The sequence below is a fragment of the Teleopsis dalmanni genome, chromosome 2 (assembly GCF_002237135.1).
Source record: "Teleopsis dalmanni isolate 2A chromosome 2, ASM223713v2, whole genome shotgun sequence".
Taxonomy (NCBI): Eukaryota; Metazoa; Arthropoda; class Insecta; order Diptera; family Diopsidae; genus Teleopsis; species Teleopsis dalmanni.
This window is the reverse complement of record NC_051847.1, coordinates 24,558,353-24,580,658: the sequence shown is the minus strand read 5'-3', so window position 1 is coordinate 24,580,658 and position 22,306 is coordinate 24,558,353. Positions and strand designations below refer to the sequence as shown.

The window sequence follows — 22,306 nt, the reverse complement described above, 5'->3', positions numbered from 1 at the left end:
TATGAAGTTAAAGTAGATAAATAAATGTGAAGTACTTTTTATTAAATCTGAAAACTAGGCGAAATATTGTGTGTATAGGGTTGCCAACTCGAACAAAAACAAATTTGATAATTTTATATGTATCTGGTAGCTTTTGAGTCAGATGTTCAACATAAAAACATAGAATATGTTTGTTTATTTGGATAATTGATACAACTTTTATAAGTTCACCTAAATTTACTTAAAAATGGCTGAGAAAATAAAAGATCCATATGATATGGACAGCAATAGCTTTGATGCAGAAAAATATTTGGAGCGATTATTAAAGGTAATTAATAAAAGAAAAACACTTTACGCATATTATTGTACTGACAAGTTTTTCTAATATGCCAGGAGCATACATTAAAAGAAATAATGGACACGGAAGCTGCTGTCGTAAAGGATACACAAACCCTGCATTCCGATATGCAGACATTAGTATATGAAAATTATAATAAATTTATTTCTGCTACGGATACGATAAGAAAAATGAAAACCGATTTTAAGCAAATGGAAACTGACATGAATTTATTGCGGAGCAAAATGGAAACGATTACCTCTTTCAGTGAGCAAATTACTGGCACCTTGCAAGGAACACGTTCGCAACTTTGCCGTTTGTCAGAGAAGCATTCACTTTTGAAACGTTTGCAGTTTCTTTCATCATTGCCTGCTAAATTGAAAACACTTATTGAAGAGAAAAATTATGCACAAGCAGTGCAAGATTATGTCCATGCACAGAAAGTTTTTGCTCAGTACGGTCGACAACCTTCGTTCGATGGCATTCAACAGGATTGTGAGAAGATAATAACTGAACTTAAAGAAATCTTAAGAAAAGATTTTCAGATGGCGGGAAATACTGCACAATCATTAACGGAAATCGGGGAACTGTTGCTACAGTTGGATGAGAAAGTTACTGACCTGGCCAGTGAATTGTTAAGTTGTGCTTCAAAGCGTCTACATGAACAGATTGTTATGCTACAAGTGAGCTTAATATTCTTGTAAATTGTAGTTTATATATAAAATGTGTTTTTTTTTTATTTTAAGGACCAAACTGAACGAGATATGATAGAATTTGTTGATATGGGTATAGAAGGCTTTCTAAATGATCTAGCACTAGTTGTAACTTCCTATTTTGACATGTTTGTGGCAAAACACTATGAAAACGAAAGGTTGGCTATTAAAATTGTAGATTGTAGAAATTTTATGGTTTTATAACTTTTTACAGAGATGACTTTCAGGAATTGGCCTTACGTGATCTTAATGTTTTTTTAAATAGCAATATCGATAAATATTTAGCATTGGTACAAGATCGTGTCGAATCTGATATAGGTTATGGTGACACACAAATTATGTTGCGAGCTTTGGATCGACTTCATAGACGATTATTGGCAATGCGAAATATGTGTCCAGGAATAGAAATTCAACGCAATACTGTGGACATTATTATTTCAGCAGCACATCAATTATGTGACGTTCATAGCAAAAACTTAAAAGATCATTTTTCTGATAGTTTGAGCTCAGTTCGTTTGTCTTTAGTCTCAGCTAAAAGTGATAATGCTGGTGGTCCAAATTTAAATGATCTCATCACAAATTTATATGTGTCAATGATAGAGAAAGTAAAAGGCGTGTTACAAGATCTTTTAGTATTTCTGCAGAATGATTGGTCCTTTAACATAAAAGCGGAGCACAAAGGTACTTTATGTGTTGAAGGCATACGAGAAAATCTTTTAATCGGTAGTAAATAAAAATATTATTTTAATAACTTAATTATACAAATCAAATTTATTTACTTTAGGATTTCTGCGTCACATATCCAAGATAATGTGCACTTTCACAGATTGTAGTAGTTCCAGTCCACCTAATTTACTTTTAGTTTTATCTAAAACTTGTCTCGAAATAGAGCAAAATGGCGTCCATATACTAGTGTGTATATAATTAATTTACAACTATTCTTATAAAAACAAAACTAAAAACGAATAACTCTTTTAGATATCGTTAGTAGATGACTTATATGAAATAGATTCCGAAAACAGTACCACTCTCACACACGAAACTGAGGTTTGTGCTCTCATGCGGGAGACATCGCAAACATTGTTAGATGCCTATGTTCGCCTGCAGGGTACAAATATATCACAGGTAAAGGAACAGATATATACAGTAATCCTCCCTATAACGCGATTCTCCTATAACGCGTTTTCATATTACGCGATTTCAATCCCCTGTATAACACGGGCATTCCCCCATATACCCCTATAACGCGGAACCAATCAACCGTGTTATAGGGGTGATTACTGTAATTATAAGTGCTTCAGAGTGTTCAAGCTAAATTTAATTCGTTTTGTTTTAAACATCATAAGGTGTTCGAATATTTTCAGCTGCAACCTCATCGGTCAGAAGTTCGAACATTAAGAATAAAATCTGAAGCTCTTATCATTTTTAAAAATATATATGCATACTTACCTTGTTTTATAATTAAAGATGTTACGTAAAAGTGTTGAAACTCGGGATTGGTTAAATTGTTTGGAACCTCGGTCTGTGCGTGCAGTTATGAAGCGTGTTGTTGAAGAATTATCTTCAATAGAAAATGTTGTTGCCAGTCTATACGAAGCTGGTGTGCGTACTGCGGCGAGTAGTGACTCCAGCCGTAAAACCCATTTTAGTAATTTAACAGCATCGAAACAACAATTTCGTTCCAATTGGTCCAATTACACTCCATCTCAGTTGGATAGTTATGTATCGAATATACATCGACTATTTTCGGAGCGCATAGATATATTTACATCAGTTGAATTCTCTAAAGTTTCTATCATCACTGGAGTTGTGAAAATTGGGTTGAAGGTAATAAAATAAATTCTTTGCTGATTTTTTATTTTAAAAAAAATTTCAATAAATGTTCTATATTTCTGTAGACATTTTTGGAATGTGTGCGCCTGCGTACTTTTAGTAAATATGGACTGCAACAAATACAAGTCGATACACATTATCTACAGATGAATTTATGGCGTTTCGTTACAGATGAAAAGTATGTTAAGATTTCGATTTTATACGATTTTATTCTTTTCTCTTGTCTTTTTACTTTAATTTTTTAATACATTTATATATTTTTGCTTACAGTTTAGTTAATTTTCTGTTGGATGAAATTCTTGGTTCAGCGGTACACAGGTGCCTAGATTCTGTATTAATGGAACCAAATGCCGTTGAGATAATATGTGAACGTGGTTAGTACTTAACGTTATTGTGATTTTATATAGTTAACACATTCCATATTAAATTAATAATTATAATAATGAAATAAACATTTATTTATTTATAATGCTAGCATAAAAGGGACTACTGTTAATAAAAAAAATATAACTAAAACTTATGTACATTGGTTTATATCTAAGTATTTAATGTTAAAATAATGCTATTTTCTTCGTTTTCCATGCCATCCTCACTGAAATCCTCTGTTGTTATAATAATATTATGAATTTCTCCATCATCAGGTGTTTGTATTGTTATAATTTGTGAATGTGAGTCTGAGTTAGTTGTCCTAGGTACTTGGGTATCTTCTGTTGGTGTAGATAATTTAGATGCTTCCATCCGGTTTTTTCTTGTTTCTTCAAACTCTTTAGGATGTACTTTCTTACGATGAGAATGCATATTTGCATTTGAATTAAATGTTTTTGTGCAATGCGGACAACTGTAAAGTGTGTCACCGGTATGAAGAGCCATATGTTCCTGAAATTATAAAAGATATTATTAATAAAAAAAAATTGAATTCAAATTATATATATTTTAGTAGCGATTTTTTAGTTAGAAATTTGTTAAATGCAGAAACCAAAATGTAATTTAATTTTATCTAATAAAATATCTGAAGACGTTTCAAAATAATCATGGTATTTAGCATATCTGTTCTGGTAATCTGCTAGTTATATAAAGTTTATAAATGTTGAATATAATGGTCTAATGGTTAACGAAAATAAAAAGATGATTGAAGAAAACTATAATTGAAATTTTGTGTATTTCTCAATAAATTTGAAAATAAAAAAGAAATGAGAATTATTTATATAAAAGTTAAGATACTTATTGTTATTGGTAGATAAATAAATTAACAATAAATTGAATAGCTCTCAATCTTATAAATATCAATTAAAGAATAAAAAATACTTATAATTGTAGAATATTATATTTTTGAAACACATTAATATCAAAATAAATTTAGTATATTGAGAGCTTATATATTAATATAATATAAATAGTATTAAAATCATTACACAATTTCAGTGACCAAGTATTGGCTCAGTCACACATATATATTATTTCTTATTATTATTGTGGAATTTGAGCTGTATGAACACAAAACTATTATCTTAACAATAATATACATTATAACTTTTATATATAATTTATTTGCAATTTAAGAAATATTTTTTTCTTCAGTTCTACATTTAAAATATAAAAGCTAATATATACCTTCAAATTAAGTGGCTTCTTGAAGGCTTTCTGGCACAAACCACATTTATATTTGCGTTCTGATGAATGCACATAGCGTTGATGGCTTAGAAGTGCGCTACGATTAGGTGCAACTTTATTGCATATATCACATATATGTAAAGTACCGTCTTCGTTATGACGACGTTTATGTTTTTGCAAACTGTATTTATCCTTATGCCATGATCCACATTTGTCACACTGCACTTTTGGTATAACCGCACCAGTGTGTTGTAATTGATGTTTAGCGAAAGCACTTCGTCCACGTATTACCTTTGCACATATATCACACATTGTTCCATAGCCAGAATGTGTTAATTTGATATGTGTCGCTAGACGAGATGCTGTGGGGTAACTATTCAAAATAATTATTTTTTTATTTGCAATAAAAATAAACTAATCGAAATTTGATTTATTATGGTATTACCATTTTTTGCATATCTCACAAACATGCGTGTACTCCTCTTGTGAGCTGTGTATACTTCTATGCAAAGTGAGTAAATACAACTTAGCGAATTTTTTTGGGCATGAATCGCATTTAAATGTTTTTTCTTCGTCTGGTGTATGTTTTAACAGTACGTGATTTCTCATACATTGCTTAGTTTTAAATACTTTGTCGCATTCATTACATCTGCAAACATAAAAAAAATAATTATAACAAAAGTAAATAAATAGTAAATTGATTCAAAAACTGTACTTGTATTGTTCGGGATTAACATGTTTCTCTATGTGCTCCACTAGTACACTTCGTTTAAAAAATTTTTTCCCACAGCAGAGAACGTAACCCTTTACCCTATGTACTTTTCGCATGTGCTGTCGCAAAGTTCCGAATGTTAAGTTCTTAATAGAACAAACATCACATGTAAGATTCATGTGTTCAGCTATCTTCAGATCTACATCATCCGTTTTTAAATCATTTTTAATATCAATAGAACTCTCGCTCACTTTTACTGGAGATTCATTATTAATGTTATTTAAATCAGTTTTACGTGGTCGTCCGCGTCTTTTTTTCTTGGTATTTTCTACAATTTCTGGTATTTCTATATAAGAGGTTTCACTTACTGGATCACATTGCTTTTCAATTGTTGTTTGTTCATCGTCATTTCGTTCAATGGCTTTAGTTGTAGAACGCGTCAGTCGCCGTTCTATATGGTCATCAATTATAATAGTTTTTTGTAAAGTATCTTAAATAAATAAATTATAAATCTGTTCATTAAACTAATACCACACAACTTACCAACACTTTTTGGTTCCTCTGACACATAAGGATCGGTTGCCTGTATTTGGATTTCATCTGCTTCAAACGATTGTACAATATTTAAATCCTCTGAGCAATGTATAAGATGTGAATCCGTTGAATATTCAATTTCTTGCAATGATTTTTCATGACTTTTTTCTTTTTGCTCGTGATTAACTATTTCTAAAGTATCAGAGTCAATTTCCACATCACATGATATCAATTCGCTGTTATCCAAATATTCACTATGTTCTGCCATAAGATTTAGCGTGCTGGACGTTACGCTGTTACTGTTTCCAACTTCCTGAACATTATCTTTTACGTTTATGCTTTTCACAAAATATCGTTCAGTTAGTAATGTATGTTTTTTTTTTACCATTAAATAAAATTCGTGAAAATTGTATACATTTTCCCAACAATTTGTGCAAATAGACGTAGATATGGGATCATCATCCATTGGCTGTAAAAATAAGCAATTATTTTATAATGAAATTGGTAAAATTGATTTTTATTTTACTTGAAACCAAAAATGTTTAGCTAATATATTTGCCATATCTTTTTTTAATCCATCCTCGCTAAATATCTCAACATAATTAATATTTCGTTGAAGGCACAAACGACAAATCATGTTTTCTACTCTAAATAACACCAAACATACTAGCTGTACAGTACAAGAAAAAAAGTTGTAAACAAAAACATAAAAAACAGATGTATGTGAAAGAGAACACAAATTCAGGGTTGTTCAAGAAACTATTCAGTGGTAATTCATTAATTTAAGGCCGTGTGCAAATTTGGGTAAATTGATAGTAAATTGAGTAAACAGTAAATATGTCGGTATTGCAGCGAATGTTGATATTTACTAAAATTTCTAGTAGGGTAAATTAGATAAAAATTAAGATGTAAGATGTTTAATAAGATGTTTAATAAATAAATAAATATATTTGAAAACTTTTAACTAAAAATAATAAAAAAGTGCAATCAATAAATAAATAAATATTTACGTAAGTGCAGTGCAAAAAAATTTCAATTTACTTTACCTCAATTTACTCGCACACAGCCTTAACTTTATCATTATATATTGAATGATCTAATTTTACTTTTCCAAATAACTAAAATAAATTCAGTAGTTGTGTATAGTATAAGAGAAGAAGTGGAATTTTATTTTTAATGTTCTAGTTTTTTATATTTGATTAACAAATACAAAGTTTATGATTTTCGAGATAATTGTTTTTTGAATTCAATAAATAAAAAAACAACACAGAACGTGACAGAGAATACCGAAAATGTTATTTAATGATAAAATACTTGTAACTCAAATATTTTATTTAAGTATTGTAACTCATACGTGTCTCAATAGTTAATCTAATTGAAATTTAAAATTTACTTAACTATTATTGCTCTCAGTTATTTTTGCTCTCTTTGTTAAATTTATTTACATATAAAAATAATAATATTTTCAAACTGCTCCTCCTCCCTCTTGATTACAGGTTGCTTCAGTCTATTACAGAGATCGACAATTCGGTTAAACAGTTCTTTTATAATAAAAGCTCTATCAGTATTAATGCTGACTGATTAATATATTCAATAATAAATGAAGTTGATTAAAAGATATTTAAATATATGCTCCCACTTGCAGTGTTATATATTTTAAATTTACAAGTAAGTGAAGAAAGCTTAGACCTTTGCTATGAAAAAATCTACTTAAGTCATAAAACTGATATTGAAAATGTCTGCATTATTGAACTTCATTTCTTGTAATTTTTATGTTTCAATGAAATACAATTAAAAAAAAGCTAATAGCAAGATAATAATAGCACATCTGTAATAACAAACAACTGATTTATTAAAAACACAGTAAACACTGCATGTAAATTGCACTATTAAATTAAATTTTTATCATGAAAGAAGCCTCATTACTTTACTCATGCACGCAGCTAATGTTCAACTTGCTAAAATGCATATAGAAAAAGGTTAATAAAATAGTGTCAGATAAAAGTTCTAAACAAATGGAAGAATAATTTCATAAATTTATGAATAGAACATGTTTAAATATTTTCAATATTAATAAATTCTTAAAAGGTCATTAAATTGCGTTGAGGGACATTAACGTTACGCAATATAAGTATCATTTTTGTATTATTATAATTTTCACCAAATGTAAATATAATTTTCGTATCTTATCTTAAGATAAGTACTTATGTAGATATGATATGCGTTTCCCTTCTCTTAAACCTAGTACTAACATCCATTTCGTACGAAAAATTGATATTTTCCATGTGAGAAAAATTGTCCACAAAATTTGAACACTGCATATTGTTTTATTTGGTGTTTTATGTCATTTTTTCGCGCAAAATGGATGTTAGTGATAGGATTTAATATTGTTATGATAGTGTTACCACAAACGAAGCCGGGACTTATATACCACCGAAAACTTGTCATGATACCAGCATTGTCCTTTTAAAACTCACTAACTAATTTCAAATTATTTTCATGTGTTATAATATTATTATTAAATAATAGGGTATGAATACACCCAACCTAAACGATCTATTGTGCGTATAAAAGTCCAACTAAAACAATTCTAGACTATTTATAAATCTTGTAATTGTTGTGGGGTTAATTTTACTTATTTGATTTGGGACCAAGATCCGGCTTCTAAAAATCTAAAAGCCCTACCAAAACAATTCTAGACTATTTATAAATCTTTTAATTGCTGTGGGCTTAATTTTACTTATTTGATTTGGGATCAAGATCCTGTTTCCAAGGTAGTCAAGTCTACGTCTTGCCGCCGCTGAGCAGTTCCATAGAATATGTTCTAATGTTTCCTTCTCATGACAGAGTCGATAGAGTCATTACTTGACGGGTGATATGTTATAATAACATAGATAAGAAAATAATACTCTGAATACGTAAGGATTTTAAAAGTTTTAATTTATTAAAGGTAATTATTTCAAATTGTTTTTGTATTTTTTACGTAATTAAAATTAAATTTTACATATTTTAAATCACAGCAGTCTTTACATTTTAAACAATTTTTTGTTTTAATTCATCGATAGATAACACTTCAGTTTTATTTATTTTTTGCATTATGTGACAATTAGCAAATCTTCAAAGGGAACAAATTTTTAAATTAATTTGTTTGTTTACTTATAATTTAAAGTAAATTATTAAAGTAAATGTGTTTAGTATATATTTTCGTTATTTTACAAACAAAATTAAAAGTTTAAATCGTACATTTAGTTCATAAAAATATAAATCATATACATAATAATAACATTGAATAATTTTAAAAATGTAATAAATTTATGCAATTAAAAAACTAAAAATATAATAAATTTATGCAAACATAAAACTAAAAATATAAATTGCAATTTTTATAAAATTGCACATATTTTTTTTTTTAACTTAGGAATACTGCATGTGTCGCATTAAATATATTAACGAATTTTACACAAAACTTATTACATTTAGAATATGAGTTGGCGTTTGATGCGCCCACTTAGAAAATTTTTTATTCCATATTTTGAAGTTAACATGATTATTTTAAAACTAAATTAATAACTATTGGAATGCTTTTAGTTACAATTAGTATTTTTTATAAAGTTATGTATTATTTAAAATTTTGCACATTTATTTAACATAAGAGAGAGAGAAAGAGAGAAAACTATATATATACCGAGCATTTATTTATATATGTACATATATACGTTTGGTTTTTTATAAAAGAGTAGTTATTTTTAAATTTAAGTTTCTATATACACATAATATAACATTCGCAAATATTATTTTAAATATTTAAACTAAGTTCTATTTTACATATATCGAGTTATTTTTTTTTTTTTAAATTAAATTGAAGCTATTAAAAATTTTAAATGGTTATATCCTCTAACAGCTATTAAAATAATTGTTTTGATAATTGTGCACTTTTCATTAAATTCCAACATAATTCTGTAACTAAAATCTATTAGTCTGTGTTTTTTTGTTTTTTTGGAGAACCACTTCCGTACTTCAAGCTATGAATATGTATATGTAGTATGTAATACCTTGAGACTTAACAAAGTAAAAAATTTGAATAAAAAAGAATATCAGTAAAAATGATAGAATTGAGTAGATTAATATTTCCGAGTTAGGAGCATAAAAAAATATTAAAAAAAAATTAGGTTTCTTAATATATTTAATTATTATAAATTAAAAGTATTTAATTAAAATAATTATTTCTAGTTTTAATATTTATTAAGCTAACAAGATGTTTTAAAAACAATTGCAGTTTAGAATAGGTAGTGAATACCAGGTCTTTTTAAGCTATTAGCATTGCAATAGTCTAATAGAGTTAATATTGTAATTCAAGAATAAAAAATTACAATTTTTTAAATTTTCTAATTGCGAATTTACACGGTTTATATGGATCATTCTAACAGTTACAAATTTTATACGTCTCCTTAATTAATTTTAGAAGTTACAGACACAATATATGCATAATGCTATTTCGACTCTTTAATTGGTGTTTTAGTTAATAAAATACGCAACTTTTTTTCTAATATCTAATTTTGATATTTTTTTTTACAATTAAACAATTCATAATACTAAAGTCATTAAAAAGATTTGGCGATTAAAATGAACAGCTAAATTTAAAAATCTAAAATATGCTAATAAATTTTATGTATGGCTAATATATGTAAAACATTAATTCGAAATCTACGACATTTACGTTACACATTTTGTATTTTATAATTCTCTTTAATAATTAAAAAAAGAAAAAAAATTATGATTATATAAAAATTTCTTATAAAGTTCCAATGTAAATGTTATATCAATTAATATATATTAGAAAATAATTTTGTGAAAGGAATTAATTGAATTATTGAATAGAATTTTAATAAAAATTAAATAAATAAAGTTAACTCTACGCTACTTTACGAGTAAAAGTTTAATTGAAATTTTATCGAATTGAATATTATCGAACATTCGTCAATTACACATAAATATTTACATATAAACAATAGCCATTAATAAATTTTATTTAAAATGCTTACACTTTTAATAATAATATTAAATTGTACATATATTACACTTGAGGCTAATACGAACTAACTACAGAAGTCTGTTTAATTTCGATTAAATTAGCGAAAAGATTAACTACTTGCCTACGTACACATATACGTAATTGTGTGCATTTAAAACGAGAAATGTAAATTTAAAAGCTTTTTAAATTGAAAACTTTGTTATAATTTGCAATAATAAATTTTAAATTTGTGATTATTGATTATTTAAGTTTCGTTTAAAAAGTACATTGCAAGGCTCTAAAGTATCTCTCTATAAAAGTTTGTCTTTTTATCTGTGTTCAATGCATAACCTATTTTTGTTTAGTTTATTGATATTCTTTAATTACAACAATCCATCGTTGTATAAATAAACCATCCTCTTATTATATAGCTATAACTCCATTACTCCATTTGTTAACCTGCTACCTGTTGCATTGTTAGCGTACTTATTAGTTGTTGACATAATTTTCCATACTCAAATTGATCACCGGAAATACGTCTTAATTTAATACCCTTGCCTGCACCTTGATTATCGCGACTCCGTCCTTCACATACTTGCAATTCGATTTGTAAGCCACCGGAAAATTCAAGATTCAAATTTGTTGTTGTCGGTCCAGTATCCATGGAAGAGCTGGATACTGAGGAATCACTCATTATCGAATTTGTTACACTATTATGTCTTCCTTCCACATACGTACTAGCATTAATGCAATCCTCATTTGAAATGCTACCTTTATGGAGTATAAAACCCTTTGGTGGCATTGTGGAATCAATTGTTTGTTTAACAATTTCGAGAATTCGTGTTGAATCCAAATTAGAACATTCATGTGGTAACGGAACTTCATAGCACATTTCTTCAGACATGCGTCTGGAGTCACACATCGAATCTGGTGTTAAATGCCCCTCTGTTTGATCACCAATTTCCGAATGAGAATCTGATTTAAAACCTGAACTTGCTGACGGTTCTTGGCAAGGTGACAAATTATTGGAATCATTGCTCAAAGAATCATCAGAAAAACCCAGCGATTTATCACTTCCACGTCGATTTCCATCTGTATTGGCTGATGATGTGTTTGCACTTGTACTATTATTTCTTTCGGCTTCTTGACGTAGGGCGGATATGTTCTCATTCTCAAGGCTTGCCTTTCGTCCAATACCTCGGGTTATGGATGGCATATCAGTTGAAGGTTCTGTTATAATAAGACCCTGTGCAATATTAAAAATAAATACAATTAAAAAATAAAATTTTAAACATTTAATAAGTTATACAAAATACAACGTATGCAATTAAAGTTAATAGTCCTATAAAACAAACCCGACTTTAATTTTATAAGTTATTAAATCAGAGTTTTTAGTATGGATCTTTTTAGTAGATGAAATATAGATCATACCATATAGATTATTAAATATATTGATGTCAATACATGAACGCAATATAAATATTTTTCATATCGCAATATGGTTCCATCAAAGGGTACAAAGAAACGTAGTAATAAAAAATTTTTTAGTTTGACTACTTAATCTATTTAAAATTAAGTGATTTTATTTTATTAATTCAATGCATTTTAAATTTACCTGCAGAGATACTAATGGTGTATGTGGTTCAATTGACTCGCAGTCACTATCATGACTATTCTCCGAAGACACCAAAGTAATTTCACTACCTTGTACATCGGTTAAGCATATTTGAGGATGAGCAGGTTGACAAGCAGATACAGATTCATCGGACATGACACCCCCTGTACATCCAGCATACGGTGTGCCAGTAGATATACTGTGACACATTTGTCCATTAGCAATTTCTTCCTGTATAATACATAGATTAGGAGAGGCTGGGGGTGTAGTTACCACACGTACTGGCTGAGCAGGAGATAAATTTAAAGGTTTCAAATCATAGTAAGATGCTGGAGGTAAAAACCAATTTTGCGCATTGGGTGCTTGGTTATATAAATTAGTATTATTTTCCGTAAGTATATCCGTACTACAAACATCCATAGATAGATCTAAGGGTTGTGCAGCAGATGAATAAGCATATTCGCAAGCAGCTGATGTACCACGTGTAATAGAACCTCCTCCACCAGTTGTAAGACCGGATATACCTTTCGTAATTTGATGTAATGGTGAAGAGCTGCCACCGCTACCGCCACATGGCATATATGTATTATTATTGGTCATATACGTATTTGGTGAAGAGCTACCACTGAAACTATTGTAAACTGGCGATTGGCAACCGCTGCTATTGTTTGAAACATTAAAGTGACTTAACGTTGGTGAACCACTTGTAGTTAGATTTATATTACTGAATTGACACACTAAACCAGTACCAACACCAGCACCACTATGTTTTTGTTGTTGATACAATGTTTGTCCAAGCATTTGCTTTGAATATCCACCCATCGTATTACTAATTGTATTAACTGTATTTGTATTATTTGATAAGGTAAGTGGCAAAACCCCACAGCTTTGCATTTGTTGTGGTTGAGTGTGTAAGATATCTAAATTGCCACCGCTTACAGTGTTCTGTGAATGAGCTGCGAGACCCAAATATGAAGCCAAGTCTAATGGTACAGTGCCTGTAGTCATAATTTTTTTGGCCATTTCAATGCTGATGCGTTGCTCTTTCGTTAGACGATCTAATACAGGTAATAGCGTCTTAATTGCTTCTTGTGGAATCTCAATATCTTGATTACGTCTAAACATCATATGCATTGCAGGCTTACCATGTATTGGAGAACCTTAAAAATGATAATTATAAAATTTTGTATAAATAATATATCTACATACGCGTTTAAAACGCAAATAATAATTGAAAATACCAAATATCTTAACGTATCTCTATAGGTACCGATTTATGTGTCCCTAAAAGCCATTAAAAGGGTTAATTTTATCTGTACTTTTTTCAGGTAGATAGTAAAAGGTGTAAGTCACTCAGAATATCTGAAGTACGGTCCACCTGATCTTTGTATAATTAATATTATATACTACCAGGCATTTGAAAGTAGGAACCGAGTCAATACTGTTAGGCTAATTGCAAATTCATGTATCTGTGGTGTTACCTATTATAGCGGTTTTTCAATATATAGATTTCGGATACTTTTTACACAAAACGTATATTTGATTTTACTTACATTACATTATAAATTATTTGAATAAACTTCAAACCTCTAATAATTTTTTTTTAGCCATTTCTTATAGTACTGTAAGATATTTTTAATACCTAAGTGTGGTTTCTGTGTTTAAAATTAGCAATTTGTGCAGAAAAGCTTTGCATTTCTTTGGTTTTCATAATTTTATAAAAATTTTCATTTTAATTTTGATATATACACAAATTTTTAGTCAATCTTACCAGGCAAACTTATAGAATTTTCTAAAAGCGGCGGACTAGGTGCAACCAAAAAATTTCGCTGTGCAATACCTTTTTGTAGATACTGACACTCTTGTAACGGTCCTTGAAACTGTGCCTTCGAACCTTCTGAAGCACGACGCACAGGACTATAACGACCTATTCGAAAAATAAGAATTGTAAGTATTAAACAATAGGTACGTACTTCAAATTAAAATATTTCATATTAATTCTTATATTAATAATATATTTTTATTAATTATTAGATATTATTAAGTTTATTATTATATCATTGTTTTTTAAAAATATTAAAATTTATTAAAGAAGTATTTTGAGTGCAATAATAATATGTAGTTAAAGTACAGTGCTACTTCATAAACGTGAACACTTGTTTTTAACGCTTACTAGTCTTAAATTAATTCACGTTTTCGAGTGACTACTGTATTAATAAACTTATTTTTAGCAGTATGAAGAATGAAAAGGAAAGCTTTGTTGATTTAATAAATAATAATATTACAATAGCTAATATACGTTTTACATTAACATAAAATCGCTTAACAAATGTTAGAATAATAAGTTTAAGTTGAATAAAGAATAATAAAAAATATTATAATAATATAAAAATAAATTTTAAAGTAATAATCGAATTATTGAACACAAATGCAAAATCATAAATATTCAAAAAAAAAAAAACTTACCAACTTCTTGTACAGTGGGTAGCTTACAAGCTCTACCGTAAATACGTCTGTTATTAGCTGCGCACGATGACGCCAATGGTACAGATGACGTTGTCAGCGATTGGGCTTGCAAGATATTGGAACTTCCTGAATGGGAATGGGCACCAAATGTGCCACTAGGCGGGGACTGACTAAGAATAACATTGGTACTTTGTTGCATTTTTAATGCAGGCGGCATATAGTTTCGGTTCATACGCGATTCAACTTCACGTATGAGTTCAGGACTTATAACTTTGAAAAGTTATAGGATTTATGGAATAATTGAAGGACACAATATAAGGAAGTCAGAGTGTTTACAAATATATGCATGGACATCATAGAATTGGCGTTTAGATTTTAACATATTTTGCATCAAATTACATCCAAGCAAACCAAAAATAATTTATTTTTAATATAAAACGAAAAAGAAAACATAAATGAAAAAATTATTTTTAATTAATTAAAATAAAAATTAATAAAAATTGCGGTAAATTATATAAAAATGATATCAATTTTAAAATACTAGCTGCTTAGTGAATTCATGTGATGTTTTAATAAAACTTTTACAACAGCGAAACGTGCTAATACATGCGAAAATATATGTGAAAGATAGATGTTTTACCTGGAGGACGTTCTGTGACAGTCAGTAGACCGGTACGCCTTGTACGTATTCCACCTCCTGCATTATTACCAGCAACTCCAGTTACTACACTTTGCTGCGTGATATTGGTGCCCATATGTGCACCTGGTATAACATTTTGTTCATATACACAGCAGTTGTCACCCGGGTGATGTGTTACTGAAAGATCATCCGTACAGCCAACAGTGTGTCGTTTAGCACAACCACGTATTTGCATGTAACTAAATGATATATAGAATTATATTAGTTTTTATTTTAGATAATTAAATGATATTTAAGTTTTTACCGTTGAATTTCATCACTGCTTTCTTCTCCAGTTGCTGTACTGTCCGTAGCTGGATGAGGATGTGTCTGTTGCATGGGATCACATATTGTTGAATGTGCACCAGTACTCATATCAGTGGCAATTACATTTGGATTTATATAATATGCACCTGTCTCCATCTGTTGTGCGGGTCCTGGTGTTTGTGGCATGTTATTTGTGGAAGGGTAATATATATGCAAATTGGCACCACCATCAGATGCACGACGTCCAAAAGCACCAGCTTTAAAGATAAACAAAACAGTAAATAAATATTACACATCTGCTTTAACACAAAAAAGTTATTTTTATTTATTGGGGATTAGGGGATAGAGCCTTTAAAAATTTAATAAAAGAAATATTTTCTATTATATCCCCCACCTTTGCACAATCCTGACTACTTCATTGCTTCAGAAAATATTTATTTTGAATATTAAATAATATATTCAAAAAAATTATAAACTATTATAAAGAACTTGTGCAGAATAGGAATAAAAATTTAACCACAAAAGTAATATTCTTTTTTAATCCGTTGTTATAGTCCTATACATATTTTAAAAACTTGTGAAATTGAAAATATTCACAAATAAAGTTTTTTAAAAACTTACTTGCTCCCATCACCGTTGGCGGTTTAAGCAAATGTTGATCCTTAATTGTTAAATTGTGTAGTGGCTGATTTTGCAGCATTGGCAAGTTAATGGGCACATACGGTCCTGTGGTACCATTATTATCAGTTGAGCATTTAAAGGTGATTGGCGGAACATTGGGATTAACTAAAGCTTGTTCATGTGCCACATCTCCAGGACCAACTGTATGACGTCTTGTGTTAGGACCATTTGTTCCAGGCGCATTAGCACATAGATGGTTTTGATTGTTATCTTGAGCCTTGAAAATGAAATTATAATTATATTAAGAATAATAATATCTATATTTAGATAGTTACCTCATCTGGTTGTGCTAGACATTCCAGTTCTAATTCTCCAAATTTTTCCAAATCAACAGAAACATCGGTCCATTTAAAGCCTAAACCAGTACTGAATGCATTTGTATTACTTAATGGGCTAAGACGATCGACAGATTCCTGTTTTGCGGGCTCAGAACGGTCTACGACTCCTGTTGTTATACTAGTTTTACGTAATCTGTAAAGAAGAAATTCAGTGAATTAAGTGAGTCTTTTTTATTTTAAAATTTTTTTTGAAATATGTAAGTTGTTATATATTTAACAAACCTATTTATTTCTTAAAAAATCTTTCATATACAAATTACAAATCTTACATATAAAATTTATTTATGAAATGCAAAAAAAAAAAAACAAAAATTTATTCACATGATTTGTAAAATAAATAATCATTTCACCTCATGACACTTCGTACTTTTCAAGCTTAATATTTAAATATGAATAGAATATATTTTTTAAACTAATAAGTAGACAATGTATTCAATCTTCTTTGTTATATGGGAATGAAAAGACAGGAATGCTATTATTCTACTCTAAAACCGAACGCGTCATTATTCTTTTATCACAATCTCTTCTATAAACTCATTGAGTTCTATATAAGTACCTTGAGTACGCTAAATTTACGTGATGTTGCAGTCTTTGTTGTTCTCGTCGTTTTTGTTCCAATTTATCGTTCAGCAAACTGTAAATTGCATATATATTGTCGAAACGTTTTTCGTGCACCGATTGAGCAATCATATCTGCTGTAAGCCCTGGTAGTTGTAACATATGTGTCATTACAACAGAATCAAGATTCGGCATAGCTGATGTTGAATTGGGATCACTATTAAAACTACTATTACTACTATTCCGCATTAGTGGATTAACATTGGAATGTGTATTATTTATGTCTGTGTTTATATCATCCAGATCTGTAGTCCATTCGCTAAGCCAGCGATGTTTTATGATTTGTTTTAGTGTGTACCGACGATCGGGTTCAACTACTAACATGTTTCGTATGAGTACTTCACAATCTAGAGTATATAAAATAATACAATAAAAATTATTTATATTCAAATATAAAAAATAAAACACTTTTAATACGAACCCTGTGACATAAAGTAGGGAATACGAAACTTGCCAGTGACCACTCTACTTTTTAATTCTAATAAAGTTTTACCATCGAATGGTAAAGCGCCACAAACCAATGCATACAGTACTACTCCCAAACTCCATATATCTGCTTTCCTTCCATCATATTTAAGCCCTTGAAAAACTTCTGGTGCAGCGTACGGCGGTGACCCGCAAAATGTTGTCAGCGGATTACCTTCAGTATAACGATTACTAAAACCAAAATCAGCGAGCTGAAAATAAATTATTTTAAAGATGTTAAAAAAATATTTCATTATATTAAATATTTACTTCTTTAAATATTTTAAACACGCTATTTTTATTATTAATATACTATCAAGATCTAAGGTTTAGAATTAGTACTTCATAAAATATAGTAAACTGTAAAGCAAAGTCTTTTAATTAAAAATACATTTTTTTCGAAAAGCAAATCCAAAAAATATTAGATTAAACGCTTCTATTATCCTATTAGTTTCGTTAATTGGAATATATAAAGTTGGATGGACCTACCCTATTTTTGACTAATTTTTCACAGATCCTGTTTGATATTATTATATACGATTCGGTTATAGAATTAAGCGAAATAATGCTATAAGCTAGTTTAATGGAATGTATAAGTTGGATTATGCCTAAATATTAAGTTATAATAATAGTCACACAATCGGATCAAAGTGTGCAACGCAGTCAAAAATACATTCAATATTATACAGTCCTTGTAAGACTTGAAATGGTTTTCATCTGACTATAAAGCCACACTATTTTGGGCAAGATTCGTCTATATTCATTAATTTATTCCATTTTGGCTGACGGCGAGGTTAGGTTAGGCAGTCAGTCAAATTTATCAACTAACTTAGACCCTAAGGGTTCATTACTTAACGAAGGATCTAAACTGTATGCAAGAATGGTTAAGACGAAATTGTGTAGAGAGTTTTTTCATCATCTGTCTATAGATAGGTAGATGTCTAAAGATGTGTTCCACTACTTTAACTTTAAAACAAATATTTCAGTTTGTCGTTTAAGTTAAATTCTTTTGACTGACCACCATTTTAATATTTGTAAATCGATAGTGGTAGAAATTTTAGTCTAATTTTGTTAGCCCGTTTTTGGTATCTATATGTGCATATAGGCGTTTTAATAAATTTTAAGTTAGGATTGGATCTTTAAAAATCTTGTCAAGTCATTTCTTTTGTTTCAACGTATATTTTTTTGCTAAAAATATTAATATCTTCCTACAACAAAAGAAGAAGAGTCATCTATATGTCAGTACTATAACTTTTTAGGGGTCTATATATATGTATATATTATTTTATCAGTTTAAGAAGAAGCATCTATTGTAGGTGTGTAGATTTAGATACACGCTTTATGAATATTAATATCTTATTACGACAAAAAAAGAGTCATCTATGTCAGTACTACAACTTTTTAGGACTATATATTTATACATTTTTATCAGCTTAAGAAGAAAAATCGATTGTAGGTCCTCGTATCTGTCTTCGGTTTATCAACAGATACACAAAATTATGGGTTGCAATTGTTATCAAATCTGGTTTTAATAAAAACTTCTATTGAGTTTATTAATTTCCCCAAGTTTTATAATAAAAATATGTATAATATTTACCTTAATATTCATGTCCTTATCAAGAAGTACATTCTCTGCTTTGAGATCACGATGCACGACACCCATCGAATGACAATATTCCACGGCAGATATCAGTTGTGAAAATACGCGTGCTGCTTCAGGCTCTTTCATTCGACCATTATCTACTAGATGATCAAAAATTTCTCCATTTGGTGCATACTCGGTGACTAAGTATATCATTGTTTTTGATTCCAATACTTCATAGAGCCGCGTAATATGTGGATGTCGGAGTGATTTGAGTATGGATATTTCACGATATGTTTTAGCCAGGTACTCATCATTCAAACATGTTTTATCGATGATTTTTATCGCAACCTGCATTAAACAAATTTCAACTATTAATAAAATGAAATAAACTAATGTAACTGAAATGAAAAAAAAAAAAGATTAAAAATATGTCATATATAATATATAATCTTTAGAAGACATGAAACACTTTGTCAATTTTTAACGGGTGAATGAACGAGAAACAAAATTCCTTAAAAAAAAAATTTGCGTGGATGCCAAAAGTATTAAAATGTTTTTTTTCTTTTTTGTTAAATTAACTTAAATGTTTTTCTTTAAACACATTTGTTTTGGATATAATACAATTAATATAATGAGTATGCAATATTTTTTAAAGAATATTCTAATAATAACTAACGTAATTATCTGATAATTATAGGTGATTTACAATGTCAAAATATTTATTAGTGATTCTATTAAGATTGTAAGACGATTATAAAGGCCATTTGGAATATGTTCCCAACAGAAAAATAATAAAATCCTTCTAGATGGAATAAATGTCAAAATTGTCAGAACCTTAAGTACTTAACCCGATATGTGCGAACATAGCCTCGCGCAGGCTACCATGTGTCAGTCATACAAAATGGACAAGAATTGCAGAGTTGACGAAGAGTGACGTGGGTGAACTATTAAGTACATATTTAAAAAAAGTTATGGTTCAGCCTTGTTGTATATGCATGCAAACCAATTTGACTAAATGGTTCCAAGTAGACAGTATTTTAGTTTACTTTCAAGAGAGAGAGAGAGAGTTGCTCCAATTAAAATAAAATTAAAATAATGCTAGAAGTCAACTACTATTGCATGCAACAGTTCCCTTGTAAAGGAATTACCTTCATGATTTGATACACCAATGATATATCTATGTATTAACGATTAATAAAAATTTAATACTTTTTTACGAGGTACAACTTGTACAGCTATATTCCAAAACGGATTTAAAATTATTTGAATATTTCACTATTATTGAATATAGGTACAAAAAGTTTTAGTATTTGTTTATGTTTATGTTTTGTTTTTATTGTTGTTAATAGGTAGGATCATGTGGATTTTGTTTGATCAAATTTTTGGTTTTTTAGTGCTGTTAGCTGACTCTTTGTATGTTTTTTATTTGCTGCGTAATACATTCATAAATGTTTTATTTACAAAATGTGTTATAGGATACATAGAAAAGGAAAGAAAAGGAACTTATTATAAAACAAATATATGTCATAACCGTTTTTCTATGTAAGATCTTACATATTTGTGTATTTTTTTTATTTTTAAGTAATAGGCTATTAAAGTACCCCGAAATAAAAGATCTATTGTGCGCCTAAAGGCCTAACTAGGACAATTTTAGACTATTTATAGTCTAAATAGTCTACAAGATTTATTTAAATCTTGTAATTGCTGTGGGCTTTATTTTACTTATTTGACTTGGGACTAATATCCCGCCTTCCAAGGTAATCGAGTCTACGTCTTGCCACCGCTGGCCAGTTGCATAGAACATGTTCTGATGTTTCCTTCTCCTCATGATAGAGTCGACAAGAGTGACTTTCTACCACACCTATAATCTTCATTTGGTAATTAAGTCTACAGTGTCCTGTAAGAAATTTGTGATTTCTTACGTATGTATTATTTTACTTATTATTTAATGTACAGTATTTTATATTGAATTCTAAAAATAGGATAAAGCTTTTATAAAAACAAATAATAATTTATAAATATGAATAATATTAAAAGAGCACTACCAAATTTATATTATGATTTTTTTTATGGTGAAGAAGTAGAATGGTAGAATGCTTTATGCACCGTTAAACCGACCGTCGTCGAAATGTTGTGCCCGACTCCTTATCAATAATATGTAGTATACAAACTAAAACCCCCCTTCTTCGGAGAGACTTGTGATTTTCGATCTGTGCCCAGATTCTCCACTTTTTCACCGCATTTTCTTGGTATTTGCACTATTTATTAGCCTAGTTTCTGTTTCTCTTTTCTAAGTCTAATATCTTTGCTTTGAGGACTTGAATCAGATATGACTCTACCGTTCGTCAGTTCCCTGGGTTCGCTCTCATCTTTTCCACTGTATTTTCGTGAGTTATTTTGTTGATAATAAATTAAATATAGAATTAATAATTAATAGTTTAATTAGAGTCTAATAATTAAATTAAAATATGAGGGAAGTACATGCATGTTACGTAGTTGTATTTTTATTTACTATGAAATTTTTTGCTAATGCAAAAATCAATTTATATAAACATTGCAACTAATATGCAAAAATTCATGCCAATTTAATGAATGGCGTTCTTGGTAATTTACCTTTTAGGTAGAATGTCAATGTCAAGCAGGCGAATTCCATTTCATGCATTGTATTTATGATATTGCTTTCACAACTTAAATTTGTATCTATACATACTAGTTTGTATGTGCATACTCGTATGAAATGTAAGGTAACCTTTTTGATATTAAGAAAGACAAACATAAAAATTGTGAATCAGAACTTACAACATTAATAACAGCTCAGTCAGTTAGTCAGTCAAATTGTCATTGAAATTTTACCTTATATTT

General features: G+C 29.3%; 3 protein-coding genes across 4 annotated transcripts; 1 reads left to right on the top strand and 2 right to left on the bottom strand.

Annotated features, from left to right (window-relative positions):
- The first annotated feature begins 158 nt into the window (after positions 1-158).
- On the top strand, positions 159-3,368 carry LOC119679435 (vacuolar protein sorting-associated protein 51 homolog). Of its 2 annotated transcripts, XM_038091785.1 has the most exons (10): positions 159-307; positions 373-999; positions 1,063-1,187; positions 1,244-1,752; positions 1,814-1,941; positions 2,008-2,154; positions 2,497-2,856; positions 2,928-3,040; positions 3,133-3,236; positions 3,338-3,368. In XM_038091785.1, exons 1-10 carry the CDS (start codon positions 227-229, stop codon positions 3,340-3,342), a joined length of 2,199 nt encoding a protein of 732 aa, XP_037947713.1. In that variant the 5' UTR covers positions 159-226; the 3' UTR covers positions 3,343-3,368. The 2 variants fall into 2 exon arrangements, with proteins under 2 accessions (XP_037947713.1, XP_037947712.1); XM_038091784.1 differs by lacking the exon at positions 3,338-3,368 and having other exon boundaries at positions 3,133-3,330.
- LOC119679436 (transcription factor grauzone) lies at positions 3,338-6,366 on the bottom strand. The gene is made up of 6 exons (XM_038091787.1): positions 6,246-6,366; positions 5,729-6,188; positions 5,189-5,675; positions 4,919-5,122; positions 4,474-4,846; positions 3,338-3,738 (listed from the first exon to the last, which is right to left on the bottom strand). The coding sequence occupies exons 1-6, from the start codon at positions 6,354-6,356 to the stop codon at positions 3,400-3,402; spliced, it is 1,974 nt and encodes a 657-aa protein (XP_037947715.1). The 5' UTR covers positions 6,357-6,366; the 3' UTR covers positions 3,338-3,399.
- Positions 6,367-10,760: 4,394 nt separating this feature from the next.
- LOC119686467 lies at positions 10,761-19,792 on the bottom strand (the record flags this gene model as incomplete). Its single annotated transcript, XM_038101052.1, is given in 11 exon segments — positions 10,761-11,976; positions 12,346-13,505; positions 14,117-14,272; positions 14,812-15,081; positions 15,452-15,690; positions 15,756-16,014; positions 16,379-16,655; positions 16,714-16,909; positions 17,333-17,741; positions 17,816-18,071; positions 19,457-19,792. Coding segments are annotated over 11 exon segments (4,350 nt in total), but the record flags the coding sequence as incomplete, so codon positions are not given.
- Between the last annotated feature and the right edge of the window lie 2,514 nt (positions 19,793-22,306).